The 16439-nt window shown below is 49.3% G+C and overlaps 5 protein-coding genes across 5 annotated transcripts; 3 read left to right on the top strand and 2 right to left on the bottom strand.

Annotated features, from left to right (window-relative positions):
- Positions 1 to 2768: 2768 nt before the first annotated feature.
- On the bottom strand, positions 2769 to 5667 carry FMAN_08000 (uncharacterized protein; the record flags this gene model as incomplete). The annotated part of the gene is made up of 8 exons (XM_041821420.1): positions 2769 to 3186; positions 3239 to 3333; positions 3390 to 3945; positions 4003 to 4454; positions 4506 to 4644; positions 4692 to 4880; positions 4942 to 5420; positions 5497 to 5667. 8 exons carry the CDS (start codon positions 5665 to 5667, stop codon positions 2769 to 2771), a joined length of 2499 nt encoding a protein of 832 aa, XP_041687202.1.
- Positions 5668 to 7544: 1877 nt separating this feature from the next.
- Positions 7545 to 9696, top strand: FMAN_07999 (putative glutamine-tRNA ligase; the record flags this gene model as incomplete). The annotated part of the gene is made up of 6 exons (XM_041821419.1): positions 7545 to 7934; positions 7984 to 7991; positions 8039 to 8112; positions 8173 to 8688; positions 8740 to 9566; positions 9616 to 9696. The coding sequence occupies 6 exons, from the start codon at positions 7545 to 7547 to the stop codon at positions 9694 to 9696; spliced, it is 1896 nt and encodes a 631-aa protein (XP_041687201.1).
- Positions 9697 to 11275: 1579 nt separating this feature from the next.
- FMAN_07998 (uncharacterized protein) lies at positions 11276 to 12380 on the top strand (the record flags this gene model as incomplete). The annotated part of the gene is made up of 2 exons (XM_041821418.1): positions 11276 to 11673; positions 11729 to 12380. 2 exons carry the CDS (start codon positions 11276 to 11278, stop codon positions 12378 to 12380), a joined length of 1050 nt encoding a protein of 349 aa, XP_041687200.1.
- A 1222-nt stretch (positions 12381 to 13602) lies between these two features.
- FMAN_07997 (uncharacterized protein) lies at positions 13603 to 15462 on the top strand (the record flags this gene model as incomplete). The annotated part of the gene is made up of 1 exon (XM_041821417.1): positions 13603 to 15462. One exon carries the CDS (start codon positions 13603 to 13605, stop codon positions 15460 to 15462), a length of 1860 nt encoding a protein of 619 aa, XP_041687199.1.
- A 464-nt stretch (positions 15463 to 15926) lies between these two features.
- Positions 15927 to 16402, bottom strand: FMAN_07996 (uncharacterized protein; the record flags this gene model as incomplete). The annotated part of the gene is made up of 2 exons (XM_041821416.1): positions 15927 to 16117; positions 16168 to 16402. 2 exons carry the CDS (start codon positions 16400 to 16402, stop codon positions 15927 to 15929), a joined length of 426 nt encoding a protein of 141 aa, XP_041687198.1.
- Positions 16403 to 16439: the final 37 nt, after the last annotated feature.

Below are 16439 nucleotides of genomic sequence, written 5' to 3'. Positions count from 1 at the left end.
GTCTCGGTTTTATTGGGCTGTGTGCAATGCAATCGTGTGTGTCCAGTTGGTGTTTACTTTCTCTCACATGTGGTCATCGAGCAGTGAAGTCCGTCGAGGCGGGAATAGCATCCTATGCGCAAAGCGAAGTTGGAGGAGGTAGGTTTGCGAAAATTGAGTGCAAATGCCATGCACCGCGAAAGCGGATTCGTGATGGTTGATTTTACGAGTTGGAGAAAAAAAAAAGAGAGACTTTGCAAGCGGCTGAGACAAGAGAGAGTCCAAGGTCAAGACGGAGGATCTAGCGACATAACATGAAAGTATTCACGGCGGCATCTGGCGCAATATGGTAAACGATAGGAAGCGGCGAGTTGCTACAGCAACCTCCCTTCCGGGACAGGGAATGTGTAATTGGCGGGCTATTTCGGGGCGCCCCAGTGTTTCAAGCAAGCTTACCCCGCTGAAGCTCGCTTTTGGCAGGGATGTTCCAGGGCTGTGAGGCCACTGAAAGCTTGGTAGAAGCGCGGGCTGATCACCTGTTGCTGCTGAGCTCCAGTTGTCAGTGCCCGTGATTGGCCTGGAGTGGGAATCCCATCTAGCACCCTTGGCCCCTCTGATTTCCAGGGACGGACGGGCAGCTTTTGGCCCGTCCGCGATGCGAGAACCAGGAAAAAAGATGGCATTTAATTGAGGACGGTTTCCACTGGAGAGATCGAATGATCAAAGTGTTACGTGCAAACAAATGTACCTATTCTCGCTTAAACATCTGAACCAGCGGTCTAGCCTATCTAACTAACTAAGCCTTGAGGAGTAATAAAGCTTCCGTTCTTGTACCCAGGTAAAGTTGGTTCCTTGTTTTTACCCCATGGGTCCAATATCACACAAACATAAGGCCTTAAGTTAGCAAGACAAGCATGAACCCGCAGTGGTCCGTATATCATCTTTACGCAAGTGTGTTCGGCGTCTTACCTTACTCCAACTCCTTGCATACAATAGTTCAGTTGAGTTGACATGCATGTGCAGAAGCGATATCTAGTTCATAGGATAAGCGAATCAAGACTCCGCAAGCAGCAGAAAAAACAAGACAAGACGGCCATGGATGCTTGTATCACAAGAAAAGTACCTAGGTAAGAAAGCTGAGCCGCAAGCAGAGTTTTCTTGCCATGGTCGCAACGGGGTAAGAAAAACAAAAAAGTTAATGTTCATACAGCAGCTACCCGGGTTACCTGTTGTTACCATCCATTTCTTCCATGGATTGGTCTTGTAAAAATCATGGTTTTCGTAAACAATCGTTTCATAACTCAGCCTACGATTGGCGAAGAGCACCTGCAGCTGCAGCCATAGTCGATGTTTGTAACAGCCCGGCTTATGTACCTCGAATCCTTTCCAACGTTACCATTTCTCACCACTGAACATCCTAAGCTACCTACCTACCACTCACTCCGCATGTAAACAAAGAAGCATAACAGCGGGTTCCCTGGCATTGCCATAGCTACCCATCGTCTGCAGCACATCTCAGACATCGCCGAGGCCCCATGAACCTTACCGTAATCGATCTCCGAGGTTTAATTGATTAGGTTGTTTACCTATCATTTACCATAAGGCCCAAGCTCCCCATGACATCTGCCATTGCTTCTTCCCACTCCAGTCCCAGCTCTTGACGTATTACATGGTGCGTGCTCTAAGCCAACGCTCGAGGCTGTCTCTTGCAATCAAACCGTCCGTATCATTGAGTCGCCTATTCCTCCCTTCATAAAAACTCTTACCATTACCCACGGTACAGCAGCTGTTCGCTAAGTTAGCTTTTCGCACCATTTAGTGAAACAGGCTAGTCTGTCAGTTGCTAAAGTGCTTCTGCGTCATTCTCACGAGTCCACATCTTGAGCGGAGTGCGTCCAGATCGTGGTCGATCGATCTAATCCTTGTATTTCACTGTCGCTCGCTCCGAATTTGTACCGCAAACGGGAAGTCCAGCTCGCCCAGGGAAAAGACGCGATGCCTTCACTGGATCCTGTCCACATTTCTTTGTCGATCTTTAGCAAGACCTGAGAACAACCTTGATATCTACCGGGTATCGAAAATCTATTAAACCATCCATCCTGTGTGCCCAATGCTCCAATGCTCCGATGCCAAGTTTCCCATATTGACAATGAACAGGCAGCACAAACACCAACAAGAAAACCCCCATATACATTGTAGAAAAGTTAAACAGACATATCCTACGGGAGGAAAGAAAACTCAGGAACTTGGTCCTAAATGACAAAAAGACTTAAGTAACCTGGCATAAGTTTAGCCTAAGTTTAGGACACCTTTTGCTGAGTTTATTTTAACACCCTCCCTATATCAAGGTCTGATGTTTTCTTGCTCCCCGAGGATATCTAAAGAGTTCCACTCAGGTGCTGGAGATCTCATAGTCATCAATGCAGCAAATAGCATAGGGTGGTGGCCATCGGTGGCCCGAAAGTGCTCTTTAGAGCCATCGGCTCTTTTCAGGACGCCCTGCGCATTTGAAATTCCTTGGATGGATGCTGATGCCAAAGACAATACGTGATGTTCCGATGCCTTATTGTCGAGCTCATTTCGTTATCGCTGCATTGCGTGATACTCATTGCACTTTGTGTCATTATAATCATTGGGCGATGTTCCGAAACCGATGGTCCGGAGTCTCTCGTGTCACCATCATTCTTCCATCGTTAATCGATAAAAATGACATCCGGGTCATTGAAATGACCGTCGGAATCTGGTTCGCTTGGTGCAATCATAGCGTCCTTGGTATATGGGCTCCGTGATCACATGGTACTCCAGGATGGCATGCCGTTGTCTTCTATACCAGCCTTCAAGCCATTGTCGTTCATCTCCATGATTCCATACATATCCCACGATAGGTAATTCTGCAAATCGCTGAGATCTACTGCCTGGTGGTCCATGTGTGAAGTCGTAGCTCCTGGAGGTGTCCGTTGAGATACTGGCTGCTCGTGCTGTAGTTTGGATCGTGCGGGCGTTACTTCGGGCTGACTGCTTGCCCCAGAGACGGATCCAGCTCCTCTTTTGCTTGCACTTGAGCTGCCGCTTTCCACCTTGTTCCAAGCATCGCGGTCTATCGGCTTCATATCACTGCTTTGGCCTTGCGCAAGACGAGCCAGGCCAAGAGCTCCCATGGCCTCGTCAGGACTGCTTGTGACGGGGCTCCCAGTCAAAATCGGCGACCTAGAAAATGCTTGTTAATATCGAACTACATTGAGGGATTTGTATTACGCACCTTTCCTCGTCACCATGGAGAGGACGGTCACTCATATGTTCATCCTGGGCAAAAGTCTTGCGAATCTTGGCTAGCCATCTCTCAGTCGTCGTTGCCTAGTACCGTAGTTAGCAAAATCCACGACAAATATCACACTTATCATTTCACATACTAGAGAATCCGCGAGTGGAAACAGAGCCGCCATTGTCCGTAGGATCTTGCTATTACTTTCGACGGCATTGATTGCATCCACAACAATCGTTTCTGCATCAGGCCTACTCAAATCAAGCAGCCTCGCAATGTAGTACAGCATCACGCGGCTACTATCATAAGCAAAACAGGGGAGGAGACTATCGGCAAGATATCGTGCACCATGCTGTACCGCCTCAGCCAAGATAGTGGAGATCTGCTTCGCGTGGTAAAAGCAATCAGCTTGCAAAGATTGCAGGAACTCTTGCTGATTGGGTGGGAAGTAGAAAGGCTTGATCAACTTGAAAAGGTCAGGCATAGATATTCTGTAAAGATCTAGGAGATTGTGGTGATATGTGCAATGGAGTAAGACAAGGGATCCGAGCTGATCGGATTCGAGGCGTGCGTAAATGGTGTCAGTGGAGTATGAGATGAACTCGGGAAGATGTCGTCCCCATGATCGCAAATCTGCATCAAGAGCTGCAAAGTCGGACTCGGGAAGCCACGGAGGCGGGCTCGTATTCAGATGCTTCACATATCTGTATTCAGTTAGACGCTGGTATCCGTCTGAAGGGCATTCTGGGTTTCAAACGAACCTGACTACCCGTTTCCATAGGGTGACAATTCGGATGTAGTAAGCCATGATGCCCATGTTGGCAGCCGGCCTTCGTGGAACAATCGCAGGAGGGAGGAATTGCAGAACATGTCCTACACCGAGCGTCTCTGTTACACAAGGGATCCGAAGTCTGAAGTTACGTTCGTTACATGGCAACTGGATTTTGATATCGGCTTCTCGCAGTAGTGTTAATTGATCAACACCACTACCCGTCCAGGCATCTAGGATGTAGCAGGCCCACATGAGTCTACGGCGACTCTCCTTCTCAACGGCTGGTGGGGAGGACTCGTTGGCCTCTGCGCAGAGAATGTCGGGTGAGAACTCGACGTTGAGCTGTAGTGCGTGAGCCATTCGGACTGCGAGACCACTCAGCATCAGAGCTTGGGTGTATTCGCCTAGTCTAAAATGGAAGTCGTAAAGTAATATGCATGTCTAGACAATTGTGTCAGTCATTTGCAAGCTCGAGCATTGCGTGAGAATTACCATGAGTCTCTGGACTGAAATCTTGCCAAAGTTGGTGAGTACCAGCATTTCAGCCTTTTTTGCCCAGTTGTTGCCCGCAGCTCGGATCAAGCTCGCTTTGGCATCTTGATCCTCCAAAGTGATAGACAGAGCATAGAACCTGGATAATCAGTGCCATGTTCACAAAGTTCAGATTGAGGGACATACTTGGCTCCTTGTGCGCAAATAATGTGCAGTAGTGCCTTTTCGTCATCGGATTCAAAACCCTTATCTAATAGACGAGCAAATGATGGTCTATGTACAAAAGCAAAGCATCGGAGAGGATGGATGTTAGCAAAATAGTGGTCGACTACGGTACGGATGTTGTTCCCAGATGGGAGATCTGGTGATATAAGCCTAGGAGGAATAAGTCAGCTGGGAATTGACCCGGATCCTCGGGAATGAAGCATCTATTTACCATGAATGAATAGACAACTCGGTATCATCGGAAAAGTCTATGGGTGGGTTAATGCTGCTGGTATCTCTGGTGCTTGACCGATGAGAGGTTGCGACATCGTTCTCCCGTGACTGGATGAGACTGTGTGACCTTAGACTCTCCCCAGCAACTGAGGAAGCATCCAGAGAAGACTCCAAATCTTCTTCAGTCGAGCCTGAAGTTGGTGCCTTGCTGAGGTTGCGTGCCCAGCGAGGAGCCGAGCCTCCGTCGTATTGGCACTCGAGATTACGGGCGCTACATCGTGAACACCTCGGGCGGTCGCCGTCGCATTTAGTCTTTGATACGCGACAACTGGTACATGATCGATAAGTCCTGATCTTCCTCAGGGACACAGGAACTGATCCACGCCGACTGCCAGACTTTGAACCGTCATCGTCAACACACTCGAGTTGGAGACGTTCACAATTGCGACAGCCGTTGGGCCGACCGTCGCATTTGACCTGCGGTTTATCGCATGTGAGTTGAATGAATCTCTTATCAGACAGACACTGAAAATGAAAAAAGCACGGCACTTACCTTTCTCGCGCGACAGACTCGACAGCCCATGCTGCTGCTTCGGTTGGCGCTGGCGAGGCTCTCACTATCAGCAAGACTCCGTGAGGTCTTGTGTCCAAGAACCAAGTTGAGATCTTCCATGGTCGTCGCTGTAGAGTTCCCTTCTGCGGGTTGTTCCCCTGCCCTGCTCATGGCGAGCTGGCGAGCAGCCGATGGCGTGCGAGGGCCCTCTGCTATCAGAGGCTGGGCTGGGCTAGCACTAGCAGCCCGTGGAGCGGAGGTGCTTCTGCAGCGACAGCAGGTGGATTGACGCCACAGTAAATCTTCGGGGAGATTGATTTAGGCGTCCTGTTAGAGGCTAGTTTGCGGTCAAGCATGCGCTATGTGGGTTAAGTAGCCCTTGTAACCGCTGTCAGCCATATCACGACATTGGCCTTGAGGATGGCGATGGGCCTTGGTTCGCTGAGCTGAGTGAGAGCATCCCACGTCTATGAACGGGGACTTCGGATGTCGGAGACCCTTGGCTACTACCACGTCCCTTGTAATTAAATACGTAAAAGCGCCCGCTCAATTCTCTCGAGTTTGGACTTGCTCATGATTCCTATACTTGAACCCCCACTCTCGTCAGATCTACACCATCGCCTCTTGGTATGATGACAACCACCATCAGCCTCTTGTCTCACGGAGAATATTGAGCAGAAACTCAAACTCCGCTTTGCGCCATTGAGCCGTTGCAACTTTCCCCGCAGCAACTGTGATAGTGATTTAACGCCGTGACACTTTGAGCCTCTCTAGCCTCTCACAGTTGAGCCATAGTTAGTGTGCGAGACTACTACTTGATGACGAATATCGTCAATACAGACTCACTCCAATTTGGTGCGACAACTCGTTTTTCACATGAATATTCCAGTAGCTCTTCACTGCGTCTACGACTCTGAGCCGAATTATAAATTCACAAGAAAAAGTTCGTTTCAACCGCTGAACGGCAGAAACAAATTCAAAATCTTGAATCCTACATACATGATGAAGTAGTGGAACATGCACGTTACCATCACGAGCCTCCCAGGATCAACACCCACTTTCCGACCATGACAGTCTCTTTTGGTCTTGCTTGGATTGACTCAGGTGTGCCTCTGTGATAAATCGTATTAGAGTCTGATCCCCAACATACTTGGAAGCATGAACCCCTTCTATGTTACGACGATTTGAATAACCTTAGGTTTCTCCGATAACATGTAGTGTTGAAAATTATCGGGCATCCCATCCAGCAGCGACGATCCGATCATAAAACATTGATGGCCGATCGAGGTTCCGCTTTTGCTACAGGGTAGCTGATTTGTTCGAGTATATCGACGATATAGCTTTCTCATGATAGAATACTCCACCAACTGACATTCAGAACTTCTCAAGATGATAAAAATTTACAGTACCTAAGGTAAGGTGACGCATAGATTGAAAAGAACCATGTGTTCGCAACAACGGTATGTGAAAGAACAAGACAACCAAAAACTGTCCTCGTGGAAGATCTATGATAGATCCCCATGCCCGATGTCGCTTGCGCTTACATCCTTGAACTCTTTGGTCATATACAGAGACACATGCTCAAGCTCTAGTTACAAAGATCATGCTTGTCGGCCAATCCTGTTATCCTCATAGGGACTGTTAAAGCACGGCAATGGAGAGCGGTGCTCAACGACAAAACCTACCTACCTAGGCATGGCCAATATCCTCTGATCTTTTATTCCGGGGTAGTGATATCGAAAACAAAAACAGAATTACCCAGTATGAGTCAAGTTCTCCAACTTGGATAGTTGATGCTTGTCACTTTGTTATATCGGACCTCTCTTATCTTTTTATCTTTCCCCCTATGACTCAATGCCGCCCAATTGCAGCCCTCCAAAAGACCCCTCCACCCCTCCCCCACCAACATCTCGATAACTTTCCATCTTCAAAAATAACCCCACCACGAGCTTCAACATCAAACACAGCCGAGAACTTTCTAAAGCAAATAGAAAGGATAGGGACGATACCATACGAAGCCCGTTAACGATATTACACCAATTGACATCATGTCCGACCCTGTCGCTGAGGTCACCGAGGGCACCGTCAAGCTCGTGCTTGACGAGGTGACGGGGGAGCAGGTCACGCGCAATGAGTTGAAGAAGCGCACCCAGAAGCGAGCCAAGAAGGCTGCTGCCCAGGCCTCTCGAGAGGAGAAAGCCAAGAACCAGGAGGCTAACCCTAAGCCTGCTGCGCCTAAGCCCAAGGCCCAGGAACCTACCCAGCTCGACCCCGATGCTATGTTCAAGCAGGGCTTCCTCGCCGACGTTTACAAGGAGCGACCTGTGAAGCCTGTAGTTACTCGATTCCCCCCCGAGCCGAACGGGTATCTTCATTTGGGTCACGCTAAGGCTATTGCCATTGACTTTGGCTTTGCTCGCTATCATGGTGGCAAGACGGTAAGCTCGGGAGTGGGCTGTTGTGATTCATAGTACTAACATGTGGTAGATTCTTCGGTATGATACTGTCTGACAAGTGCTTTTACCCTAGCTAACAAGAGCAGATTCGACGACACGAACCCCGATGAAGAGGAGGAAGTTTACTTTGAATGGATCCTCAAGATTATCCGATGGCTTGGTGGGTACCTTATATTCGTGATCCTGGAAACCGACTTATTCTAACCTGGTATTAATCCAGGATTCGAGCCCAGTGCCATCACTCACTCAAGCGACAACTTCCAGAAGCTCTTCGATCTCGCCAAGGAGCTCATCAAGAAGGAGAAGGCCTATGTCTGCCACTGTAACGAGGCCGAGATTAAGCTCCAGCGTGGTGGAAAGGAAGGAAAGGAGGGACCCCGTTACCGATGCAAACACGCCGAGCAAGATGTTGAGACGAACCTTCAGAAGTTCCAGGACATGCACGATGGAAAATACGAGCCTCAGACCGCTTTCCTCCGCATGAAGCAGGACATCACAAGCGGAAACCCCCAGATGTGGGATCTTGCGGCCTACAGAATACCTAAGAAGCAGAAGCCTCACCACCGAGCTCCCGAGTGGAAGATCTTCCCTACCTACGATTTCACACACTGCCTTTGCGATAGCTTTGAGGGTATCACTCACAGTCTGTGCACGACCGAGTTCATTCTGTCCCGTGAAAGCTACGAGTGGTTGAACAAGTCTCTCGAGGTTTACGAGCCTATGCAGCGAGAGTTTGGTACGAGTCCCCCGTTGCGTTGAGTGTGTGTGTAATACTGACGGAAAACAGGCCGACTTAACGTTAGTGGAACCATTATGAGCAAGCGAGCTCTCAAGAAGCTGGTTGAGGGTGGGATTGTTCGCGGCTGGGATGACCCTCGACTGTATACACTCATTGCCATCAAGCGCAGAGGTATTCCTCCTGGTGCTCTTTTGGCCTTTATCAACGAGCTTGGTGTTACCACTGCCAAGACAATCATCCAGATTGCTCGATTCGAGCAGACCGTCCGCCGATACCTCGAGAACACAGTACCGAGACTGATGCTTGTCCTGGATCCTGTCCCCATCTTCATTGAGGATTTGGAAGAGACCCAGGAGCTCGAGGTACCCTACTCACCCAAGGACCCCAAGTTCGGTACACACAAGGTCCGCCTAACTAAGACCGTTTACATCGACCGCTCCGATTTCCGAGAGGAGGACATCAAGGGCTACTTCCGACTCGCCCCTGGGAAGACTGTTGGTCTTCTCAACGCTCCCCACCCCATTAAGGCCACTTCATTCGAGAAGGACGAGTCAGGCAAGGTTACCAGCATCAAGGCCGTGTTCGACAAGGAGAGCAAGCCCAAGACTTACATCCAGTGGGTGCCTGAGGGCTCCATCAAGCTGGAAGCCCGAGTGCATAGTGCTCTGTTCAAGTCTGATGACCCCACAGCCGTTGAGGGCGGCTTCTTGAACGATGTCAACCCCAACAGTGAGGTTGTTTATCCCGAGGCCCTGGTAGAGGAGGGTTTCAAGGAGGTGCGCGAGAGAGCTCCCTGGCCTGTCACTGCTGGAGAGACGAGCGAGGCTAGCGGCCCCGAGAGTGTTCGATTCCAGGCCATGCGTGTTGCCTACTTTGTGAGTATCTATCGCCCTGGACAAAAATGTATAACTAACAATCCTGCAGGCTATGGACTCGGATAGCACAGATGACAAGATTGTGCTCAATCGCATTGTTTCACTGAAGGAGGATCGCGAGAAGAACTAGGAAAAGGTGCTATCTATACATGAAGAAAAAGAAAGAAAGAAGTGCACTCTAGATGGCTGACAATTGTTATCCTCTGTTTGCAACTAAGATACAGTGGACTTGTGGCTTGAAACAATGTGTAACAGATATGTATTCATGATGATGTGGGAGTGTAGACGAGAGTGATAGTAAGGAGCGAGAGATACCTAAATATATAACTATAACTATAGCTGAAGATGATTTGTATTCTATATAGACAAGGCGTTGTACTTTAGCACTGGGTCCCGCATGTTCTGTAATGCTGTACCATAAACCCTACTCATTCATCCGCAAAAGTCTCTCAACAATCATCATCTGTGAATGTGCTACCCAGCAATAGCATCGAAATACCTATCTCGAAGAGGGATTCATGAGTTTTCATTATCGATTTGGCCTTACTTGTGGGTATGAACGGGTAATGGCATCCGCACCTTGCAGGGCTGAGATCGTAGATTCGGGTATTTTCCCTGATTAGGCATAGAGCATGATTGAAACAATGTGAGGATCAGCAATGGGAGATGAGAAGCCCAATTGCTCAGCAGTATATCCGGGCGCAGGAGCTCTAATTAGCGATGGTCGGGACCGAGATATCTTGTTCCATCTCCAGGCTGGTAAACATTCCTCGCATTTGTTGACCCACGCAGGCTTGTGTTTTCATGATTATGCCTCTTTATTCGTTTGAACGTGATCTGTGATGCACATGCAGACTTTCCCCTTGTCTCTTGCATATAGTGGGTGAGACAGGTAGTAACAAGCAACGAGAAGTGAGTCTATGTCGTCAGAGAACAGCTTCAAGAGTTGACCGAAAACAAGATAATCAGGACCAAGTAGACAATCATTCGTATTCAGTTCTGAGCTACCTGCAGAAGAAACGATGTCAGGCTAATTGCCATCCGAAGCGCTATGATAATTGATTGATTGATTGAGGCAGAAGGATTTCCTTGCCTGTCATTTATCTCGGTGACGATATTTGGGGGCCAGAAATATCATCCTTGCAACTGATGCACATCCCTCCTCAACACTAGGACCAGGACCAGGACCAAGAACTGATCTCTGAGAAATACCCGTCTTTAGAACTACTCTAGAAGTTCAGCTCAAGAGACTGATGGAGCTTGAAGGAGTAGCTTAACCCACAAAACTCAAGACATGAGAGGGTCGGTCATGTTTGACCAAGGCTCAAGCTACACAGCCCTATCGAGAGGTCGAGACTTGGCTTTTGACTAGCATATTTTGGGTATAGGTGGGCTGCATACCCAATTTGGGTTGATGGCGCCAATAAGCGCTTATGGTTAATTTCTTAGCTTCTCAGCCGTTCACACTTGTAATGAGCTAAGGGCGTTGGCCAAGGCTGGCTGTGTTTCGAGAGATGGGCTGACTTTGAATGATTGGCTCTTTTATGAGCTAGATATGGTGGCAGGGCTGTTTCCTAGTCGATTCAAAGGCAATCCTTCAATAAGGATTGTCTTCCAATTTCTCTAATTCTCTCACCATCTCCCTCTCTTCCTCTCCTACACCCTCCAGTCTTGGCTTCAGTTCAATTCTCCGTATATCGACTTCAGAGATGGGTTCCTCGATGAGATGGCTCGCTGTGGCAGCTCTGGTGTCTTTCTCTCTTGACAAGACGAGCGCTCTTGAGTTTGATCTGCCACCTTCAGCACCAGAACCTACTTCACCGGCGAGACTTCGTGCTATCCGTCATGTATATGCTCGCGCAGACGCAACTACTGAGACTCTCAGCATCACTGTCGCCCCGGACAACACCTGTGGCTTTTACACACCAAACACGTCTTTCTTCTTCACATGTACTGGCGGTGTGAGGTGTATGTACGAGAATGATAAGTACAATGTTGCGTTTTGTGGTGAGAGGGACTTCAAGACGGCCTGTATGAACAGTGCCGATGCCTTGAACCCGGATAAGTGTGATGTGGACTGCAGACGGAACACAAACATTCAGAAATGGTGAGTCAAGTCCGGGTTTCACAATATGAGGCATTCGCTGATCCAATTGAACCAGTACTGCCGATACAAAGACGGAGTGTTACACCATCTACTTCCCCAACAACATCGAGAAGTACCCTTGCCATACACAATCAGGCTTCAGCAGCATGAACTTCCCAGATGGTGTAAGCGACTTCGAACAGTCAACACTAGGCGTAGACGTCTTCCCGGCTCTGGCCACCACCGAGGCATCAAACACAGAAGAATCCACCACCGAAGCCTCATCAAAGTCGACAACCGCAGCATCGACCACAACAGTCACAGGCGCACCCCAGAACGACGACGGTGAAGAAAACAAAGACAACAGTGGAAGCAGCACACCCGTAGGCGCTATCGCTGGCGGTGTCGTTGGAGGTGTCGCCGTTCTCGTTGCCGTGGGCCTCATCATCTTCTTCATCCGTCGACGAGACAACAAGAAGAAAGCAGCAGCTCAGCCATTGATGTCAGACCAAGCACACACGCAGCCACAAATGCCGTACGGAATGGCCCCTCAACAACAACACATGCATCCTTACCAGGAATGGCACACTGGATCACCGCCTCCTCAGGGCTGGCAACACAGCCCTTCGCCTCCCATCCTAGGAGGAGCTCCAGTGCTGGTTGAAGCTCCTGATTCTAATACTGCTCAGATTCATGAGATGGGCGATGGAACCGTCAAGTACAAATAAGCATACGAAAAAGGGAGGGCATTGTTTTGGATTGGTGGAAAGCGATAGAAGGCGTTTTAAGTGCTTACTTGTATCGTCCTGTGTTGGACTAGCTCATATTAATGGCTGCGACTAGTTTCACTTCTCAACTCTTGTGTGTGTGTGTTAAGCTCGTGACGTTGTTTGATAGACATGCCTTATTCGGATCAGATAAAAGCATAATTTGAAGGGAGGGTTGTAGATGGGTGGTCTAGATCTCTGGATGAAGATCTCCCGGCCTAGAAGCTGGTTGTTGAGTGGCAATATCGCACGCAGATCAAGATGAAGACTCTTGAGGACGCAAGAAGACCTAGGACCTTTATTCCAAGTCATAAAAAGATTTAGGTAAACTCAAAATAGAATCAAAAGGCTTTAGATGGTCTTCTTTGTCACTTAGAATGGGTCCTGAGTTTGTTAGCTTCCCTGGAACTCTAAGTAATAGACATTGCTGAATGTGAAGGGGAAACTGGACTCAGGTAATGGCTACATGGATCGGAATAGATGACGGTTTTCTACGAAAGTGAAGACGCCGAACTAGGAGCTGACTCCTGTAAGCCATTATTCGACAGCAGACAGAAGCTGAACAAAAATAGCTGATTAGTTAGAATTGACAGCGTATTACTCGGTACTCCATAGATTGAATCAGCGAGAGTTACCTATCCGTAGGTACGATTACGAATCTTAGCGACACAATGACATGCAGCTATCCCGTCCGTCTCCTTGGTAACCCCGTGATCTGGGTCTTGCGCTGCCAAAAATAGCCAGGGGTTTTGTCCTGCCAGCGCTGCCGACCGTTTATGTTGGCTAGCCTAAGCCAATAGAGGCTCTAGCGCCCTTGAGAGGGCCCGAGACTTCTGTGCTACAGGTGGAACATCCCGCTTAAGGTCCCTGGAATTCGCGGCTGCTCTTAATGAACTCTACTGAGGTTCCGTTGCAGCCGCGAGCGAGACTTGAGACGTTGATGTGAACCCTGCCAGTCTCAAGTCTCAGACCCCGACGGGACCCAAAACTTTCAACTCGTGATCTATACAACATCTTATCCGATCTACCCATCATCTCACCTTTTCCTCATCAATCAACAACCTCAAATCTCCCGTATATCCTAGATATCCGACCTCTCATTACGACCCCTATTGCACAAACCCTTGGATGACCTCATATCGCATTCCTTAAAACCTTCAATGTCAATGCCGTCTTGACGGTGATGACTCCCGTCGCTGCCCATACGACGGGCTCTTCCGATGCTGCCGCTGCCCTCAGGGGCGCAACACTCGCCTTCAACAAGACCAAACCTGCTCCTCCACCTCCGCAGAAGGACAATGGCGCCTTAACCGCTGCGACATCCGCCGGACGACCTCGAAGCCCTACCAAGAACCTCGGCGCGCAGAGCACAGGCGGAAGCACAATCGACAACGAACAATTTGGACAAAATGGGGGATCAATAGCGGCGAGGCTGAGACAGCTGGGCCATAGTCCGGGCCAGCTTCATCCGAGTGGAGCTAGGGGAGGCACAGATCCTAAGAGCGCAAGCTTCATAGCTGCCACGCTGGCAGCAAGTCGGAGTGCTAGTCCTAGTCCCAAGGCTCGAACACCGCGGAGGAGGACGAGTGTTGAAGGTTCGTCGAGCAGTGGTGAGATTGTTGATTCAGGGCCTATTGCGCCTACTGGATCACTTATCTCAATGTTTGAACAAAGCCGCGCTGGTGACCCTGTGAAGCGAAGCTCTCCCAAAAGGACTCCTGCCAAAGCGCCTAAAGAACAGGTCGATAGCATCTCGGAAGAAGGGGTAACGCAAGAGGAGAGACATTCACTGGAAACCAAACCGAAACCTAAGCCCAAGCCAAAACCAAAACCGTTGACACCGGAGCCTCGGACACCCATCAAACCAGCTCCCGAGGTATTGTCACCTAAGCCAACACTTCCTCCCAAGCCAGTTCTGAGCCCGAATCCTGCTCTGAGCCCGAACCCAGCTTTGAGTCCAAACTCTTTTAGGAGACCAAAGACACCTCCTCAGATTGTTGCTCGTCATGCAACCAACCCTATGCCGACGCCATCGCCAGATCCTCAGAAGCGCAATCCCAAACCTAGGGAACAACCTAAACAGCGACCCCCGACACCACCGCAGCCCAGAGGGACAAGCAAACCAAAGGTAGAGTCTAAGAGTGTCTTACATGAAAAGTCCCCAACCATCACACAAAAACGTGCCGCTCCTCCACTCGAACCTCGACTATCTCGTCCAAGGACAACGCCGCCTACTCCTACAGAAGCACGGCCGACATCGGCACTGACAGTATCTTCGGACGATACCTTCGTGTCTGCATCATCTGTTCAGTCGCCGGTACGAGAATCTCCTCCGGTGATGCCTGTAAAGAGGCATTTCACGGGTAGTGTTCCGCCATCACCGACTCGAGATTTTCGACGCAGCCAGTTCCAAAGCTCATCAGCCACAAGCCTCCCACTCGAGTCTCTCACGAGCGCCATCGTGGCTGGTTCACTCGCGTCTGCTCGTCTTACACCACACAATACGGGAGGCAGTCTAGCGCCCCCATTGCCTCGAAGGCAAAAATCACCTCGTCTAATGCAGACTTTACGGCAGCCGCCGAAGCCTCTAGAAGAGGATACAGATCGACACAAAAGGAAGGGGTTGAAGCTTCACAAAGGAAAGCACGCGCACCACGAAGGTTCGCGAAAGAAGTGGAGAGAAGAAGTAACACCACGAGAGCGGAAACGATATGAAGCAGTTTGGGCATCTAACCGTGGCTTGTTCCTTGACTTGCCCAACGCGCCTCTGGATGCAATGAACGGAGACCCCTCAGAGTATGTTCTCAACACAGTTGTTCGAGAAATCTGGAAGCGGTCCCGTCTACCGGCAGATGAGCTGGCCGAGGTATGGGACCTGGTTGACCGCAAGGGACGAGGCGTTCTGGGACGTGCAGAGTTTGTTGTTGGCATGTGGTTGATCGACCAACGCCTTCGTGGACGCAAGATCCCAGCCAAAGTGAGTGACAGTGTCTGGGGCAGCGCCAATGGTATACAGACCAAGAAAAATGGCCACAAGCATTAGGGAGGCAGGTGGGCCAGATAAAAATCGTAAAACTTAAGCAGAGGATTACAGGCAACAGTGTCCTGGGTTTTATCTGTAACCCCCCCGGGAGGTTAATTCAAATTCGTTCTTTTCTATAGAGTGATACCCTATTTAGACTACTTGCCTATTGCCTATATAAACAATTGTTTATGTCCCTACTATCTAATCTGACATTAATGAATAAGTGAGTTACATCGCTGATGCAAAGAAAGAAGCACAGAGGAGTATAGGATAAACATCAAGATTCATGTCCTCAAATATTTTCATAAGCAACGTCTATGTTCTAATATGCAAAATGTGACAAGAAGATATAAACAGTTCATTTGCAGACCAGGGAAATTCGACTTGTCTACACAAGACAACCCCCATCCAGTCTCCATATTCAACACCACCACGTCAAGGTTTTATCCCCTGACATAGGTAGGTAATCAAACTCTAACAACTCATGATGAACTAGCATACTCCTTGCTAGTCTTGTCACCAAAAGTGACGGTGACATTGTACTCGCTGATGGTAGGGCTTCCAGAAGCACCGTAGATGCTGAGAAGAGCAGCAGTGACGAGGCCCTTGCCCTTGGTAGCGCCCTCGGGGATGGTGAGCTTCTTCTTCAGAGGCTTGACCTTGTTAGACTCGGCTGTTTGTTGTATTAGCAATGAGATCAAGATAAAAGGAGGTGAGACATACCCTTTCCGAGGGCGAAGGAATCAGCGACTTGGCCGATGGTGCCGGGGTACTGAGACTCAGGAGCGTAACCAAAGACGATAGAGGAGTCGAAGACGCTCTGGATGTAGTTCTCGCGAACGATGATGGCCTCGAAGGGCTCACCGACTGCGATCTCCTTGGGGACCTTGATACCGGTGATGCGGGCCTCAGCGAGGGCGAGGAGAGCGGTGGAAGCGGCGGCGATAGAGAAACGCATGTTGAAGGTTGTCAAGAGTTGTGCAGTTGAAGTGGTT

The sequence above is a fragment of the Fusarium mangiferae genome (genome assembly GCF_900044065.1).
Source record: "Fusarium mangiferae strain MRC7560 genome assembly, contig: FMAN_scaffold012, whole genome shotgun sequence".
NCBI classification, from domain to species: domain Eukaryota; kingdom Fungi; phylum Ascomycota; class Sordariomycetes; order Hypocreales; family Nectriaceae; genus Fusarium; species Fusarium mangiferae.
Note: the sequence above shows the minus strand (reverse complement) of the source record. Positions and strands in the feature narration are given on the sequence as shown.